Source organism: Nyctereutes procyonoides, unplaced genomic scaffold (genome assembly GCF_905146905.1).
Source record: "Nyctereutes procyonoides isolate TBG_1078 unplaced genomic scaffold, NYPRO_anot_genome, whole genome shotgun sequence".
Lineage (NCBI taxonomy): Eukaryota > Metazoa > Chordata > Mammalia > Carnivora > Canidae > Nyctereutes > Nyctereutes procyonoides.
In genome coordinates this window covers 71,774,555-71,791,102 of record NW_026575146.1, presented here as the reverse complement: position 1 = coordinate 71,791,102, position 16,548 = coordinate 71,774,555, and the positions used below count along the sequence as shown (strand labels likewise).

At 57.2% G+C, this 16,548-nt stretch overlaps 1 protein-coding gene across 2 annotated transcripts; it reads left to right on the top strand.

Annotated features, from left to right (window-relative positions):
* The first annotated feature begins 300 nt into the window (after positions 1 to 300).
* IGLON5 (IgLON family member 5) lies at positions 301 to 16,175 on the top strand. Of its 2 annotated transcripts, XM_055311201.1 has the most exons (9): positions 315 to 412; positions 6,882 to 7,001; positions 8,190 to 8,268; positions 9,324 to 9,556; positions 11,012 to 11,131; positions 12,541 to 12,675; positions 12,827 to 12,947; positions 13,450 to 13,604; positions 14,669 to 16,175. In XM_055311201.1, the coding sequence occupies exons 1-9, from the start codon at positions 334 to 336 to the stop codon at positions 14,755 to 14,757; spliced, it is 1,131 nt and encodes a 376-aa protein (XP_055167176.1). In that variant the 5' UTR covers positions 315 to 333; the 3' UTR covers positions 14,758 to 16,175. The 2 variants fall into 2 exon arrangements, with proteins under 2 accessions (XP_055167177.1, XP_055167176.1); XM_055311202.1 differs by lacking the exon at positions 6,882 to 7,001 and having other exon boundaries at positions 301 to 412.
* The last annotated feature ends 373 nt before the right edge of the window (positions 16,176 to 16,548 follow it).

The following is a 16,548-nucleotide window of genomic DNA, read 5'->3' as shown; positions in this document are numbered from 1 at the left end:
GGGACGCCCGGGGCGGGAGGGGGTAGGGGCCGGGCGGCAGTAACAAAGGCCTCTCCCTCCAACAAGCAACCCCCCCTCGGCCCCGCCTCCCCGGCCCCCCGCCTCCCCTGATTGGTCGGCCGTCCTGCCCGTCAGCGCCGCCCCCCTCCCCGGGTCTGCAGCAGCTCCGGCCGCCTCGTCGCGCCCCCCCAGCCCCCTCCCCCCGCCCCCGCCGCCCCCCGGGCCGGTGCAGCCGCAGGCGGGGTCCCCCCTCCCCCTCCCCCTCTCCCCCCGGCCTCGCGCGCCCCGGACCGGCCCCCCCATCCCCTCCCCCTTCGCGCCGCCGCTGCCGCGATGCCCCCCCCTACGCCCGGGGCCCGGCTCCGGCTTCTCGCCGCCGCCGCCCTGGCCGGCCTGGCCGTCATCAGCCGAGGTACCGCAGCGTCGGGGGCGGGGGGAGGGGGGCGGGGGGCTCGGCCGGGACGCCGTGGTCCGAGCGGGGATTGGGGGTCGGGGGCTGCATCCCGGGCGGGGAACGGGAGGCTCCCGGACGCGGAGGTCTGGGCCCGGGGGCGGGGGCTGCAGCCCCCCGGCTGGGAAGGGGGGTCTTGGACATCTGGATTCGCGCCCGGGGGCAGGGTTCCGCGTCCTGGGGCTCGAGCCTGGGCCTAGGGGCGGAGGTCGGCTTCTCCGGGCCGGTGAGGGGGTCGCGGACACCTGATCCCGGCCTGGGGGCGGGGGTCTGCGGTTCCCGATCAGGGAATGGGATCAAGCTGAAGTTAAGGGTCCCTGGGCGAGATCCCTGAACTGAGTTGGGGTGTGGAGGGGAAGTGGGATGCCCCGTCGGGGGGTCTTCATCTCTGAGCAGAGACAGTCCCTGAGGGGGTCCTGGCCTAAAGGCTGGGGTAGGCGTTTCTGGGCAAAGGTGGGGGGATGGTGTAAGAGAAGGTGGCAAGGGTATCCACAGACCCCCATCCCAGGGCCAGGAAAAGAAGAGAGGCTCTGGCCTCCCAGCTGGGTCATGTAGATTGGGAGAAAGTGCTGGTGTTTGGGAAGCTGCAGTTATATAGGGGAATGGAGCTGGTGATCCAGGAAGTTGGGGACACTGGGCTGGGGACTCAGATGTAGGAAGCAGGGTTCAGAGACTGAGGATAAGAGAGGGGCAGATTGAGAAAGGAAGGAAGGGAAGGGTTAACACGGGGTCAAAGGGTTAATGAGACTGGGGAAGATTGGGGAGGGGTGACCCCAGGCTGTCTGTGCACAGAGGATGTGGATGTCTGCGGGACCTTAAGTCTCCCCAGTGCTGGCAGCCCAGGGATGGTCCGGGAGGTGCCCCCTGAGGAGGGGAGAACAGAGCACTGAGGCAGGAGATCAGGGTTAATTCAATGCTTCTGGAGGATTCCCCCAGGCCCTGCCCTGAACCAAGGATTATAGTCAGGGACACACAGTCAGGGACAACCTAGAGTCCTCAGCCCGCCTCAAGGAGGCAGCCACTCTCAGCCTCCCACCCACACACACTGGGTCACGCACAGACACATAAACACCGTCACCGAGGCTGACCCAGGGCCGCACCCGCAGACGCCCACAGCCACACCAACATGGCTCTGTGCCCGCGGGACGCCTGTCCACGCACCCGGGCCCCCCAGCCCTAGGGCCTTGGCAGGCTGGAGCCTCGGTGGGTTGAGCGTTCCCCTGGCCTGACCTGCTTGAATCACGGTCTGACTCTGCCTGCCTGTCTGCGTTGCCCTGTCTCTCACTTGTCTGTCTCTTTAGGTCATTTCCAGAGGCTCCCTAGCTCTGGGGGACATCCCGTTTGTCTCTGTCTCTGGGTCCCTGTCTCTCTGTCCCTGCTGGTCTCAGCACAATTTCACATCTGTCCCTCCCTGCCTCGGGAACTGCTTCCCGTTGTCACACACGCGTGTCTGTGTCCTCTCCTCACTTCCTCACAGGTCCCTTGACCCTCGCTCCTTTCACTCCTGGGAATTCACCATCACTGGCGGCTCCCATTGTTGTCCTTGGCCTTTCCTTGTCTCTTGCCTTCTCCTTCCCCTGCTCCTCGTGACCCCCATCCCACCTTGTCTCTGTGCCCCCCCACTCCCACTGTCCTTCCTCCCCTGACCCCTCACCACCTCCTTGTTTCCTCCAGTCTCAAGATAACTTCTCACTTTCCACTTTGGATCTTCCAGATCCCAGAAATCACTGTTGTACACACACCTGGGGGGAGCTTCTGGGCGCCCGGAGGCCGCCGGTGACCTAGGTCAAGTCCTCTCCCACTCCTGGGCCTTGGGTTCTCTGTGGGAGATTGGGGTGGGGGTGGGGGGCAAAAAGGGACAGGGCAGGGGTAGGCTGAGACCAAACTAGGTGGCAGCAAGGCAGCTGCACCCACTGCCAGTTGGGGCGCTCTGAGAAAAAGCAGGGGGGCCACGTAGACAAAATTGCATTCTTCTCTCCTCCGATTCATTTGCTCTTTCCCAAATTCCAGAAGGAATGCATGCAAGTGAGCATTCCACTACAAACATGTATCAGAGCAAAACCTACCTTACCCTGGCCCCGCCCCTGCCCAAACACACTTTCTTGAGAGAGCCAGGGCCACAGCTCTCCCTCGCTCACACACAGGCAGACACACCGAGTTGAACATATGTAAGGTATTGGTTTGTTCCGGAATGTTGCTTCCCGAGATAGAAACAAAATCAGCCCATTTCCCTGCAACTGGCTTTTTCCCACCTAACTTCAGCTCCCTGGCATGTGTAGATATTGCTCTATCTTTAGTGTCTTGTAAATTCCTTATGCCAACACTCACACTCACACACACACACACACACTCACACTCACATGTATCTATTCAGTTGCAGAGGTAGCTGCAGGAAGCGGTGCAGGGCAGCCCTGGGCAGCTGGTGAGGGGTGTTTGACGGCAGGGGGCAGGCATGGGGCACTGTCCCCCGCCCTCTGGGCACCTGGTCTGTCCGGACTGGATATGTGACAGATATTTACTGAGCACAAAGTCTCTGTTCTGGGCACTGGAGATCTATAGACACAGGGCAGTGAGCAAGCCAGATGAAGTCGAGGAGCTCTCAAGGAGCTTCTAGCCTAGAGGGATGGAGAGAGATCAAAACCTAAAAACAAGCAATGAGTAAACAGGTAATTTCAGAGAGTGACAGGTAGTGTAAAGAAGTTGGGAGTGACTTCAGGGATGAGCTGAGCATGTGAGGTGTGGTGGTCGAGGGAGCCCTCTCTAAGCTGCCGGGAGTGGAGTTCACACTGAAAGAAGAGAATTCAGCCTATCAAAGATCCCGAAGGAATGACAGTAGAGGCAAAGGTCCTGAGGTGGGAACCAGCAAAAAGGAGCAGCCAACATGTAATGGAAAGTTCTAGGGCTCTTGGCTCAGCATCTGAACTCTAGGAGTCCGGGCATCTGTCCTGGGAAAGCCCCGTTGGAGGGTTCCAGCTTCACCAAAGTTCCCCCCTTGGGGGGGGTGGGAGGTGCTTATCTTCAACCCAATTGTTCTCCATCTGGTTCGAAATCTCTTTCTCTCTTTAGAGGAGGAAGCTCACCTACCTGTGACCTCCATCCCTTGATTTATCAAGCAGGGATGAGGGCTACCAGTCCAGACTGGCAGAGACCTGAGTGGTCCTTCTAGGACCACTCCCTGCCCCCCACCCCCCCAGACAGGCTGGGGCACCTACCACATCATCGTTATCATCCCATCAGTCAGCACATGTACAGCTGTTGGCAAGCACTCAGCTAGCAGGCTCTGCATTGAACCTGTTGCTGGGGTGATCTCTTTTCATCCTCCCCACCACAATGCGATGAGGGAGGCACAATGATCATCCCCACTCATAGAGGGAGAAACATGAGTCCTGGCGGGGTGAAGTGATTCATGCAACTAAACAGCAGTGCTGGGACTCAAACCCAGGCAGCCCAGGTCCCCAGTCTGTTCTTTGAGTGGCCTGGTTATGCTGGCTTGGTGGCGTTAGAGCAGAAGCTGACAGGGCATCTGTACATGAGTTGCCGACTCTGGTGGGTGCTGGGTACTGAGCAACAGCCGCTCTGCCCTCGCCCCCACCCCCACCCCCAAGGGACTGACACCGAACCAGGGATAGCAGTAGGTGTTTCTTAAAAAGGTGCTCTTAGGAAGAAAAAATAAGGAAAGGAAGGGGGGGGGAATAAAGGGGGGAAGGGTGGGGGGGGGGGGGGGGGGGGGGGGGGGGGGGGGGGGGGGGGGGGGGGGGGGGGGGGGGGGGGGGGGGGGTGTTATATTTGGGGTGGGGTATGGTTTTTTTGGGGGGGGGGGGGGGGGGGGGTTTTTGGGGGTTTTTGGGGGGGGGTTTTGTTTTTTTTTTTTATAGTATGGGTGGAAAGGAGAAGAGTTAGAGTGAGTTTATGGGGGGAGGATGGGAGATTTTTGAAAGATATTTTAAAATGTTTTAGGGTTTTATGAGGTGAGTGAGGGATAAAATATGTTTGGTGATTATTGGAGAAATGATTATTGTAAGAGAGGGGAGGTTAATAAAGAGATTTAATGGATGGGAGAAAATTTTATAGAAATAGAGTTAGTTAAATGTAGGTATATGAATTTGGTGAATGGGTTAGAAGTATTGGGGTGATAAAAGTTATGGGGGATGAGTGGAAGAGACCAGTAGAAAGGGTTGAGACTCTCCATCTTAAACAGTCAGGGAGGTCCTTCTGGAGGAAAGGGCATTTGAGTTTGGGTCTTGAAGAATGAGTAGGAGTTCAAGAGTTGGAGACACAAGTTGTAGGTATCTATTTACATTCACTCAGCAAATATTTCCCAAGGCCTACCAGGGTCAGGCCCTAGGCTGAGAAATCCTGAGGATACAGACCTGAGTCAGACCCAGGCTCTGCCCTCAAGAAACTTCTAGTCTATTGGGGGAAACAGGCACAGATGGTCACTGTGGCGTGATATGAGCTCTACTGGAGGTAGTCCAGGCATTGTTCGGAATACAGATCAGGTTCAGAGAGGGTTAGGGAGAGTTCCCAGAATTAAGAGAGAGTTTTTCAAGCATAATTCCTACAGAGTGGATCTCATGTGCACCAGCTTGTTTTTTATACATTATGTATCTTTTGTGGTCTTCTGTGGGACAGACCCAGAACCAGCAATGCTGGGACCCTGCAGGTGGGTCAGACCCCAGCTCCACCCTGAGAGGCTCCCATCTGGTGAGGGAAACAGGCTCAGACAGGATCCTGGGGTGATCAGAACTGATACCGAATGAAGAGCCGTGCTCAGGGACAGAGTGGGTGGTGAAATGACTAACCCAACCCCTACCTCCACTTAACAGAAGCCCAGAAAAGGGAAGGGACTTGCCCAAGGTCACACAGCAGGGAGAAGGGAGGGAGTTCCTGATCCCGGAGTCTGGGAATTGTGTGAGACAGGAATGCAGACTCAGGATATCCACATTTATAGACACAGGGACCAAGAATAAGACCTGCCTCAGACATGGATTCCTGCATCATGTACCTCCTGGGACTGCCCTCAGCTGAGCCTGGAGCTGGGTGTGCTGGGGACACAGATGGTCTGGACCAAGCTCTGCCCTGGAGGAGCAGGTGGGGGAGGCAGATGACGCTGTTCCAAGCTGCCCTGAGAGGAGGGCAGGAGCTCATACGGGGCTGTCTCTCCTAGGAGAGGCCTCATTATATTAGACCCCTGAAGAAGGAGAAGCATTTTTGTCATAAACGGTGGGACAGAGGGATGAGGGGAATAGTGAGGAACACAGAGCTGGGCCACGCAGTGACCCCAGGGCCCTGGACCCAGGTTGAGGGGCTAGGCCTTTGTCCTGGGGGCAGTTCTGAGTGTTGGAAAGATCCCCTTGGAAGGGGTGTGTGTCTGTCTGTATTTCTGTATGTCAGGACATGTGATTGGGGTCCTACTTGCCTGGGTTTGTGGGCCTAGCTCCTGCGGGCAGCACCTGGGTATTGTCCAGGGCTTAGCCCAGTAGCCCTGGGTCCCGAAGCCTGGGGGACCTTGGACAGCTCCATCTTCAACTTGAGCCGGATGTTCCTCCTGTAGCCTTGGACAGTGGCTGTCCCAGGGCGATGAGGGGAAATTTTGCCCCCTGTGGGGCACCTGTCAACGTCGAGAGGCATTTGTGGTTGTCACCACTGCAAAGTAGGTAGAGGCCAGGGAAGCTGCTAAACATCCTGCAGTGCATAGTCCCCACTGTCCCCTGTGGGGACAGGAGAGTCCCCACGGTGAAGAATCATCCGACCCCAAACATCAGTGGTGCCAAAGTGGAGAGGCCCTGATCTAGGAATGTGTGAGCAGGAGTATGACAGGTCCTGTGGTGTGTGTGTAGATGTGTGTGTGTGGATGTGGCTGTGTATGATCTGATCATAGGTGACAGCGTGACTGCATGCGCCTGATTCTTGGCCCAGGGCAGCTCCTTTGTATTGGAGAGGCTGTGACAGTATAGCTGTTTCATTGCACGCTGTAGCTTTCTGCACGACTTTCCAGAGTGCAGGGGCGGGGGATGGTGAGCATAGCCCTTGGGCTGGTAGTGTCAGCATGACTGATTAGGCCAGTGTTAGTGTGTGTGTGTGAGAGAGAGAGAGACGAGACAGAGACAGAGAGAGAGAGAGATGGCCCTCTGGATGGGGCTCTAACTGCCTGTATGTAGACTGCATCTGGGACTGTTAGTGTCAGTACAACTGTGTGCATCTAGTTGTATATGGTGGGGTGACCTTCTGCTGGGTTTGTGTTCGGGGCTGTGTGTCAGCAGGAGCGTGTGTGCACCTGTGCCTCTGAACAGGCCACATGGCCCTCCATGTGTTGGAGTGTGGGATGGTCTCCTGGCCCAGCCCTGGCGCTGGGTGTCCTCCCTGGGCCCCAGCGATGTGTCTTGTCTCTGCGTGTGTCCACCTCCTGGCGGTCTCCTTCTCTTACCAGGGCTGTGTGTGGCAGCGTCCACTCTGCACAGCTCAGGACAGGCAGGCCCCTTCCCTGCATCCAGAAGTGACTCCGGCCACGGTGAGGGGCTGCAGGGCCCACCCCAAACCTCAGGACCTGGTGAGCCCACTGCACTGGCTCTTCCCCAGCGCTGTCCTGAGGGGCTGCTGATGGAGAGGGCCCCCGGGAGTCATTGGGGCGGCACGGGCAATTAATTCATTAGATTAATTAGCTCCTCATGCCAGGGCGGGGGCAGGGCAACCCCACACCAGGCCCTCCTTCCCAGGCATCCAAGGTCATCCAGCCTCCTCTCCCCCGCCTGGTGCCGGCTCCATCCTCCATCCTCCGCCTCCGCATGCCCAGCCCCCACTCCCTGGCCCTGGTCCAGCCCACTGGCCGTGGTCCACAGAGATGAATGGGTGGGGGTGGGGGCTCTGCCAGGCGATGGTGCCCCTGAGCTGTGCTGGAGGGTGCGGGCAGGCGTGGGCGTGCACCTACCTGCAAGCGCGCCTTGTGAGCAGGCAGGCAGGCGGGTGTGTCTGTAGACGCATGTGTCTGCGAAGGTTTGTGTGGCTGTACAAACCCAAGGCCCAAGGATGTATTTGTGCATCTGTGACAGATGTGTGTCTGAGTGGATATACACATGCATCTGTGTTCGTGTGCATGTGTTTGCGATTATGTGTCTGTACGTCTGTGTACATACGTGGGGAGTTCTGTGTGTATTTCCATATATTTCTGAATTGACGTGTACATGTGTGCATCTGTGTGTATATATGTGTCATAAGTTTGAATATGTGTATGCCCATGTACATGGAATCTGTGTGTATCTGTGTTTATTGCATATATGTATCTGTGTTCTTGAACTTTGAGTGTGTGTCTGTACACTGTGAATGTGTACATATGCATCTGTGTACATGTGCCTGCTGTGTACGTGTATATCTGCATATACATTTATGCAGTTGTGTATCTGTGCATATGTATATGTGTGTTCCCCTGTACACTGCATTTGTGAATAGGTATGCGTGTGTATATGTGTATTTGTGTGCTGTGATTGGGATGTTGTCTCAGTGTCTCTGGAGGTATGTGGGATTGTGTGTCCCAGTCTGTCTGAGTCTCTGTGAGCTTGTGGAAAGGAACACGTTGCACATGTTTGCTCTGAGCACATCTGCCGTGTGTCTCTGGAAACATCCATGACTGTGTGCCAGTGAGTGTGGGAAATGTCTATGTCTGCAAGGGCATGTGTGTGTATGTGCAGACATGTACAGTCCCTGCTGAGCTGCCAAGCTGAGCTGGCCCTCCCCTCTGCAGGGCTGCTGTCCCAGAGCCTGGAGTTCAGCTCTCCTGCGGACAACTACACAGTGTGCGAAGGTGACAACGCCACCCTCAGGTACCTTCCATCTCAGGGACTCAGAAATCACCCAGTCCTGCTCCTTCACCTTCCCTGGGGCACAGCCTGGCCCTGTCAGTCAGGAGAGGTGGTTAAGGGCATGGACTCTGGGCCTGGTTCCATGCCTGGGCCTCAGTCTCCCCATCTGTCTAGTGGGTGGAGGAAAGATAACCACTATATTGGCTGTCACAGGGATTTAACATTTTGTACACACACACTCCCAGTTCAGAGAGCTCAGCACACTGACTGCTTAGAAGATGGAGCCAGGCTTATTTCCCCAGATCAATGCTGCTCCCCACACTGGGTCAGCCATGCTCTCTGGCCCTGTCCCCATCTCTCTGGGTCTCTGTCCTTCTCTCTGGATCTCTGTCCCCTCTCTCTGGGTCTCTGCCCCCCTTCTGTCTGGGTCTCTGTCACCCTCTCTCTTGGTCTCTACCCCTCCTCTTTCTGGGTCTCTGTTCACCCCTCTCTAGATCTCAGTTCCCCCCCTCTCTGGATCTCTGTCCCCCCTCTCTGGATCTCTGTCCTCCTTCTCTCTGGATCTCTGTACCCTCTCTCTGGATCTCTGTCTCCTTTCTCTAGATCTTGGTTCCCCCTTCTCTGTGGGTCTTTGTCCCCCTGTCTCTGGATCTCTGTCCCCTTATCCCTGGATCTCTGTCCTGCCTCCCTCTGGATCTCTGTCCCCCGCTCTCTGGATCTCTGTCCCCTCTCCCTCTGAATCTCTGTCCCCCCTTTTCTGGGTCTCTGTCCCCCTTCTCTCTAGATCTCTATCCCCTTTCTCTCTGGATCTCTGTCCCCACTCTCTGGATCTCTGTCCTCCTGTCTCTGGATCTCTGTCCAGCATCTCTGTCTCTCCCAGAGTGTTCCAAGTACTTTTCCAGTCTCTAGCACACAACAATCACTCAGTAACCATTAGCTACCCCTTCATTGTGCACTTGGGCTCAAACTCCGTCTAAGGCTGAGTTTACCCACTTCCAAGCCCCCAAGATGGCAGAACCCAGAGGGCCTTCTGGGGTGGGAGAGAGAAGAGCCCTCCTCCCTTGTCCTCCCTAAAGCTGCTTCATTGACGAGCATGTGACCCGCGTGGCCTGGCTGAACCGCTCCAACATCCTGTACGCGGGCAATGACCGCTGGACCAGTGACCCACGGGTGAGGCTGCTCATCAACACACCCGAGGAGTTCTCCATCCTCATCACCCAGGTGGGGCTCGGCGATGAGGGCCTCTACACCTGCTCCTTCCAGACCCGCCACCAGCCGTACACCACTCAGGTCTACCTCATCGTCCACGGTGAGCCCTCCACTGGGCCTGGGGTGGCAAAGGGGGTGGAGGGCATGAAGGAGAGGGAATTCGCACACCCTTACCAACTGCCCGCTCTCTGATCCTGGAGATACATGGTGTGGAAGGCAGACACACACCCTACCCTTGCAGATTTCAGCCAAACAGGAGGGACAGTCACTTGGAGAGTGACCCTTCAGCATGACAGCTTCTAGGACAGGAGAGCTACAGAGGTCAGGGAGTGCACAGAGAAGACTGCAGCCATTCACTCAGCTCTGTTTATTGAGCACCTACTATGTGCAGGCATTGCTCTAGGCCCTGAAGATAAAGGAGCCAGGCAGGCTGCCCCTGACCTTTTGAAGCTGACTTTCTAAGGAGGTGGCTTCCCAGACATAGTGTCTGAGCTGAGACCCGTGACCCACAGACTGGTACTGGGAAAAAAAGTGGCACTGCAGGGGTCAGGGGAGAAAATGAGTCAGATGTGCAGAGTGGGTCCCACAGGGCTGGATGCCCCAGAATTCAGACAGGGAGAGGTGGGCAGAAGACAGAGAAATGGGGGAAAAAGCTCAGGTGGCTGCCCCACATGGCATCAGAAACGGTCTGGAGGGCAGGGAACAGTTGGACTGATAGGAAGACAGAGACAGCCCAGCCGGGCCATGACAAGCCCCAACTCAGGAGCCAGACCATCCAGCTGCTGAGGGACCCTGAGCAAGCGGGCGGCCTCGGACTCCTCATCTGCAAAATGAGGATGACTCTGTCATGCATCACATTCAAAGCATCATCAACAGAAAAGGGCATCTTTATTTTACCCTCTGCCAAGAAAGAAAAGAAAAATAATTCTACCAGTTAAACTCTGGCATCCTAGGTTGTCAGGCCATCCTGATTGGAACAATGTTCAGATGGGTGGGAGAAACAGCCATATGTGTTAGAATTGATGAATATAGCAACATCTACCCCAGAGGGTGGTAGAGTGGTGAAGGTTTAATGAGCTAATTTGTGTAAAACACTTAGAACAGGGTTACCATTGCTGGAAGCCCCATATGAATGTTATAGAAATTAATTGTTTAAAATAAGAATAATAACAATTAATAAATAAAAGCAGACTGAGATAAGGTGGGAGGAATTCAGAAGAGAAGGCAGAGAAACCAAGTTCGGGTGAAGGGAGACAGAGACAGAGAAAGAGACAGAGACAGAAAGAATGGGAGAGAGACCAACAGTTAGACAAGGAGCCAGACCCAGAGGCAAGTGAGAAACACAGAGGAATTCTTAGAAAGACAGAGGGAATGTTGGCTAGACCCTTGGGTCTGAGGAAGGAGAGGGTTGGGGTCTGGACCCCTGGATCTGAGGGAGGAGGGGCTGGGGGCCTGACTCCTAAGTCTGAGGGAAGAGGGGGCTGGGGGCCTAGATTCCTGGGTCCTGGGAGGCCATATTCAGCCTCTCACTGGCCTCTCCCCTCCTGGCCTACAGTCCCCGCCCGCATTGTGAACATCTCCTCACCTGTGACGGTGAATGAGGGGGGCAATGTGAACCTGCTTTGCCTGGCCGTGGGACGGCCAGAGCCCACAGTCACCTGGAGGCAGCTCCGAGGTGAGGATCCCACCCCTGGTCCAAAGCCCCTTCCCCGCTCCACAATCTGGGCCCCTCGATTCCCCATGTCCCTAGCTAGATTCCCAGAGTCCCCCTTCCCCTGACCCCCCAATCCTTGTCATGACCTGATTTCCCCCTCCCACTTTGATCCCATTATTTCACCAGCAGCCCCCAGAGCCTTAGGGTCTTCACCACCTGCTGGCCTGAACCATTTTATCAAACTCACCCGCTAGACCGCAGCCTGCCCTCTGTCCCCATGTTCCCCACCAGTTCACATAATTCTGGGTGCAGAATCGCTATCACTAATCCTAAATCAGGTTACAACAGTAACAGTAACAATAACAGTGGCCCAGGCCCCTGTTTCCATCTCCTGGTCACCTCACTGTATCTCCTCTGCTGGATGCTCTCACCCAGCAGTTCTCAAAGTGTGGTGCCCAAGCCAGCAGCATCAGCATCACTGGGAGCTGGCCAGAAATGCACATTCTGGGCCCATACCAGGCCTTAGGAATTAGAACTTCCCCCTACCACCACCACCACCACCACCACCACCACCACCACCACCACCACCAGTCTGTTTTAACAAGCCCTTCAGGTGATTCTGGTGATAGAGCTGAGAACCACTACTCTAGGCTTCCCCCAAACATATCACCAAGGCACCTGAACATGACATTCCAGATCCTGGACATCCACCACCCCTTTTACCTGGATCTCCACCACCATTCCCCCAGATCCCTAGGCCCTTGTTCACTGAGTCTTTAGAGACCAATGGTGCCAATCACTCTATCCCCCGAGACCCCAGAACCCAAAAACTAGGTCTCTGATCCTAGATCCTTTCCCACTGGGTCATCTGAGCCCCACGATCCTGGGCTTGAGATTCTGGATCCTTGTAGGTCCTTGGATCCCAAAGGGTCTTCTGAGCCTGATGATGTGTCATCAGACCCCAAATATCTAGATTGAGGATCCCAATTACTAGATCCTGATTCCCTGAACCCAAGAATAAGATCTCAGACCTCTGGACCCACCCCCCTTGGATCTGTATGATCTGGATCTTTCTGAGGTCCAAGAACCTGGGATCCTCCCTACTGGGTACTGTGAGCCTAATGATCTGAATCGTGAGCTCCCAGATCCCTGGATCCGTTGCATCCCCAAATTCTAGGACCCTCCCCATTGGGTTCTAGTTACTAGGCGCCAGACCCTCATTCCCCGCCCCACCCCTAGCAGGAGATCCCAGGCCTACCGATCCACACCCCCACCCCAAAGCCCTGCGAACCCCTCCTGGCTCTCATTGCCCCGGGCACTCCAGGCCCTGCGGTGCCTGCCCCGCTGATGTATGTCCGTGTTGTGCCCGTGTTGTCCCGTGTTAAGTGTTTGTGTCCGGCCTCGCCCCCTCCCCTTCCCTCCCCGCACAGACGGCTTCACCTCAGAGGGCGAGATCCTGGAGATTTCCGACATCCAGCGAGGCCAGGCTGGGGAATACGAGTGCGTGACTCACAACGGCGTTAACTCGGCGCCCGACAGCCGCCGTGTGCTGGTCACAGTCAACTGTGAGCCCCTTGGCACCGGGCACGAAAGGGGGGCAGCCCCTGGGGAGGGGGAAGGGGGTTCTGGACCCCTGCGAAGGAGGGAGGAGGGGGACAGGGACAGAACCCCTTCATCTCCAGCTCGCTGGAATTCGCTGACTCTCGCCCTTCCCAGATCCTCCCACCATCACGGACGTGACCAGTGCCCGCACGGCCCTGGGCCGGGCCGCCCTCCTGCGCTGCGAAGCCATGGCGGTGCCCCCCGCGGACTTCCAGTGGTACAAGGATGACAGACTGTGAGGACAGCACTGCGGCGGGCCGAGGGAGTGGGGTGGGGACGCAGCCGAGCCCTAGGTCCCGAGAACTGGGGGATCCAGCTTCTGGGGGATGGAATCTGGTGCGCCCCAGAGAGATCTCGAGGGTTACTGGAAACTTTGGTCCCCCCATGGTGAATGTTGGAGCCTGATCTCTTCGGGCTATTCAGGGACAAGTTCGGGGGTCGATGCTGAGAATGGGGTGGGGAAGCTTCAGAGGACCATTGAGGTTGGGGTCTAGCAGGGTCTGGGACACACTGGGAGAGTCCAGTGACCGTGAGGGGCAGGGCTCCCTGGAGAGGGGTGTCTGTGGAAGTGGCCTGGGGACCCGCGGGGAGCTAGAGCCCGAATCTGGGTAGAGGGCAGGATTCGGGGTCTCCGGGAAATCGGGGAACCTGAGAGTCGCGGGGAGTGGGGCTCTGCGCCACGAGGGGGTCCCGGGCCAGGGTCCCACGGCGCGGTCCCTGACCTGGATCCCCGGCAGGCTGATCAGCGGCACCGCGGAGGGCCTGAAGGTGCAGACGGAGCGCACCCGCTCGATGCTTCTCTTCGCCAACGTGAGCGCCCGGCACTACGGCAACTACACGTGTCGCGCCGCCAACCGGCTGGGAACGTCCAGCGCTTCCATGCGGCTACTGCGTGCGTCCGAGAGGGAGGGGCGGGGCCGGGTGGGGGCGGGGCGGGGCCGGCGCCGGAACTGCCCCAGACCCCCGCGAGCTCGGGAAGTGACCGACGCTGAGACCCGAGCAAAGCGACTAAACGAGAAACCCATTCCTTCAATGAATGTGATTCATTGAGCCCCCACTAGGGGGCGGAACTGAGACTGGAATGGGAAGAAGCAGTCGGCCCCGCTGAGATCTGCGGGAAGAGCTTTGCGGGCAGAGGGAACAGTATCTGTGTGCAAAGGCACAGCAAGGAGGCTAGCATGACCTGAGCAGAGTGATCACCGTGGAGTCTGAGGCTGAAGAGGAAGGGAGAGGCAGAGTCTCGTGGGCCATGGAAAGATCTGGGGTTTTATTCTACCGCAGGGTGAGGCCCCTGGAGGCTATGAAGCAGGGGAGTATGACCAAGTGGTTGATGCTTATAGAGAATCACTTTGGCTGCTATTTGAGGAATGGCCTGTAGGGGGGCGCAGGATGGGCGCCCGAGGACCGAGGAGGCGGTGGCTGCAGAAATCCGAGGCGGGGGGGTGGGGGCGGTGGCACATCTCCCGGTGGGAGATGTTTTGAGGGTGGCAGGAAGAAGCAGGTGGCGTCCAAGCGATCCCAAGGTTTGGCTCGGGCAGCCGAGAGAATGGGGATGTGGTGACAAAGTATTGAAGTGGAGAGATATTGGGGTGGGGGCAGTACCCAGTCTTGGGGAGAAACGTCAGGAGTACCACTTCAGACGTGCCGACTGCGAGACGCTTCGTGGCGGTACTGGGTAGATCCAAACCATACGACGTGAAGATCTGAGAAAGACAGATCTTTCTGTCTAAGTCCCTTTCTTGAGAGGGACCGAGTGGCAGAGAGAAACAGATATTCAGCGAGATGACTCGGAACCGAGTGGGAGGAGCAGAGTGGAAGCCCCGGAAAGGTCCCTAGAGAGGAAGGCTCCAAGAGCCCCCTCGGAGACCAGGACCCGGCAGACCCAAAGCCCCGCGGGACGCACACGGAGTCTCGCCTTCCCAGGTCACTCCCGTGACCCCCTCTCTCTTTCCCCAGGCCCAGGATCCCTGGAGAACTCAGCCCCAAGGCCCCCGGGGCCCCTGACCCTCCTCTCCGCCCTGGGCTGGCTGTGGTGGAGGATGTAGGAAGAACCCAGTGCAGCTCGCCTCCCCCTGCGCGGGGCCTGAGGCCGGGAGCGAGAGCAAAAGGGAGAGCAAGCACCGTGGGTCTCGAGGGGGCGGAAGAGCTCTCTGCCACCGAGGAGGAAGAAGAGAGGAGGAGGAGCAGGAGGAGGAAGAGGAGGAAAGCTCTTTAGAGAACCCATCACTGTGAGGGATAACGCAAAATTATGCATCTTTCTACAGCCATTGTCGCCACTGTTCACGTTTCCGATTGTGACCCACCCCCGGCCACCCCACACCCCTCTCTTAGCTCAGGCTGTCAACTGGATCGTGTGTATGTAGTGGGTGTGTGTGAGCATGAGCCTGCACGTATGTGTATGTGTGTGGAGGGAAGGGGCTCAGCAATCTTCCCTCCCCTAACACCCACACGCCCACTGCCCCCCAATGCTGCTGCCTCTCACCTCTGACTGGAGGTAGGTATGTGGGCTTCGTGGCAGAAGCTGTGAGGAGAGGTTTCCAGGCTCCCTGCGTTCCCAATATATGCACGCACACCACCCTCCCCCTCCCTGTTGAAAGAGCGTCTCCTGGCCAGGTTGAGAGTGAGGAGGGGTGTCGCGCTCACCTGTCGAGCTCAACATTCAGCCTTTGTGAGCAGGTGGGGGATCCCCATCGTGGCTCTGGGCCTCCTTGCCGTCAACCACCAGCTGCCTGTAGCCAGAGTCCCCGTCACTGGCTCAGCAGTCTGAGACCTTCCCACTTTCCCTGCCAGCCCTCCCTCCCCTGCCCCCTGACTTTCTGGTCCCCTCTGGGCCAATCGGTGCTTCCATCCAACTGTCAGACAGGTGCCTGTGGTCACCTGTCTGTCTCAGTGCTTTGCCCTACCCCACCCCCAACTCCCTTGGCCCCCCGCAAGCACCAACCAGCTGCCCTCAGTGCCCCTGTAGCCACCCCCAGGTGTGGGCTTGCTGGTCTACCACTCCCTGGCTTCTCCAACAACTGCACCTCCCAAAGGCTGACCCAACTGCCCTCACACACACACTCAGATAGACACACACACACACATACCAGCGAATGACCAGCAATAGCTCCTGGCTCCAGCTGCCCTGTAGCTGGTGACCAGCTGTAGTTCCCCCGAGGGTGGGCAGCTTGTCAGGAGGGGGTGCTGAGAGGCCATAACCTCAGCTCCAATTGTAGGAATATGCAATCCTGGCACACCACACCACACAACGTGGGGAAGAGAGAGGCATCACGCAAACATCCCCCATCCAGACCAAGATGTCAGGTCACCAGCTCTGACTCCTGGGAGACCCGCTATAAACACCCACCCCAAATCACACTACCCAGAGCTTGGGGAGGAAGAGCTCAGAGCAGGGGCAGGGGGGCAAGGGGCAGTGACTGTACCTCAGACGGGGGCGTGGGCCCCATCCCACATTGTCTTCCATTCCCAGGGTCCAGGGATTGGGGAGGGGAGGGGGAGGGATGCGAGGAAGGGGGCGGGGGGGCCCTGGGGGCCGTGTGTTCTGATTCATGGGGAGTGTTGAGACCACCACACCAATAAACGCCTTTTTCCAAAGTCTCTGCCTGCAAATGTCAGTGTCATTGAGGATTTGGGTGAGTCGAGGGTGAAGGGTCATCGGTGGTGCCTCCCCAGCATCATCTCTACCCTCTCTTTTGGTAGATTTGGAATTGACCCATTACAGAGGTGGCCCCTGATTGACTTAAGCCCCTCAGCTAATGAGACAGTACCATAGCTGCATGGATTTCACAAGATGCTCTTCCACTGGATAATGTAGCTCAATGATGTGAGATCTATCT

Coding starts and splice junctions, on each gene's coding strand:
- IGLON5 (XM_055311201.1), top strand. CDS start 334: ATGCCCCCCCCTACGCCCGGGGCCCGGCTCCGGCTTCTCGCCGCCGCC. Junction 9,557..11,011: donor GGTCTACCTCATCGTCCACG/GTGAGCCCTCCA, acceptor CCTGGCCTACAG/TCCCCGCCCGCATTGTGAAC. Junction 12,676..12,826: donor TGTGCTGGTCACAGTCAACT/GTGAGCCCCTTG, acceptor CGCCCTTCCCAG/ATCCTCCCACCATCACGGAC.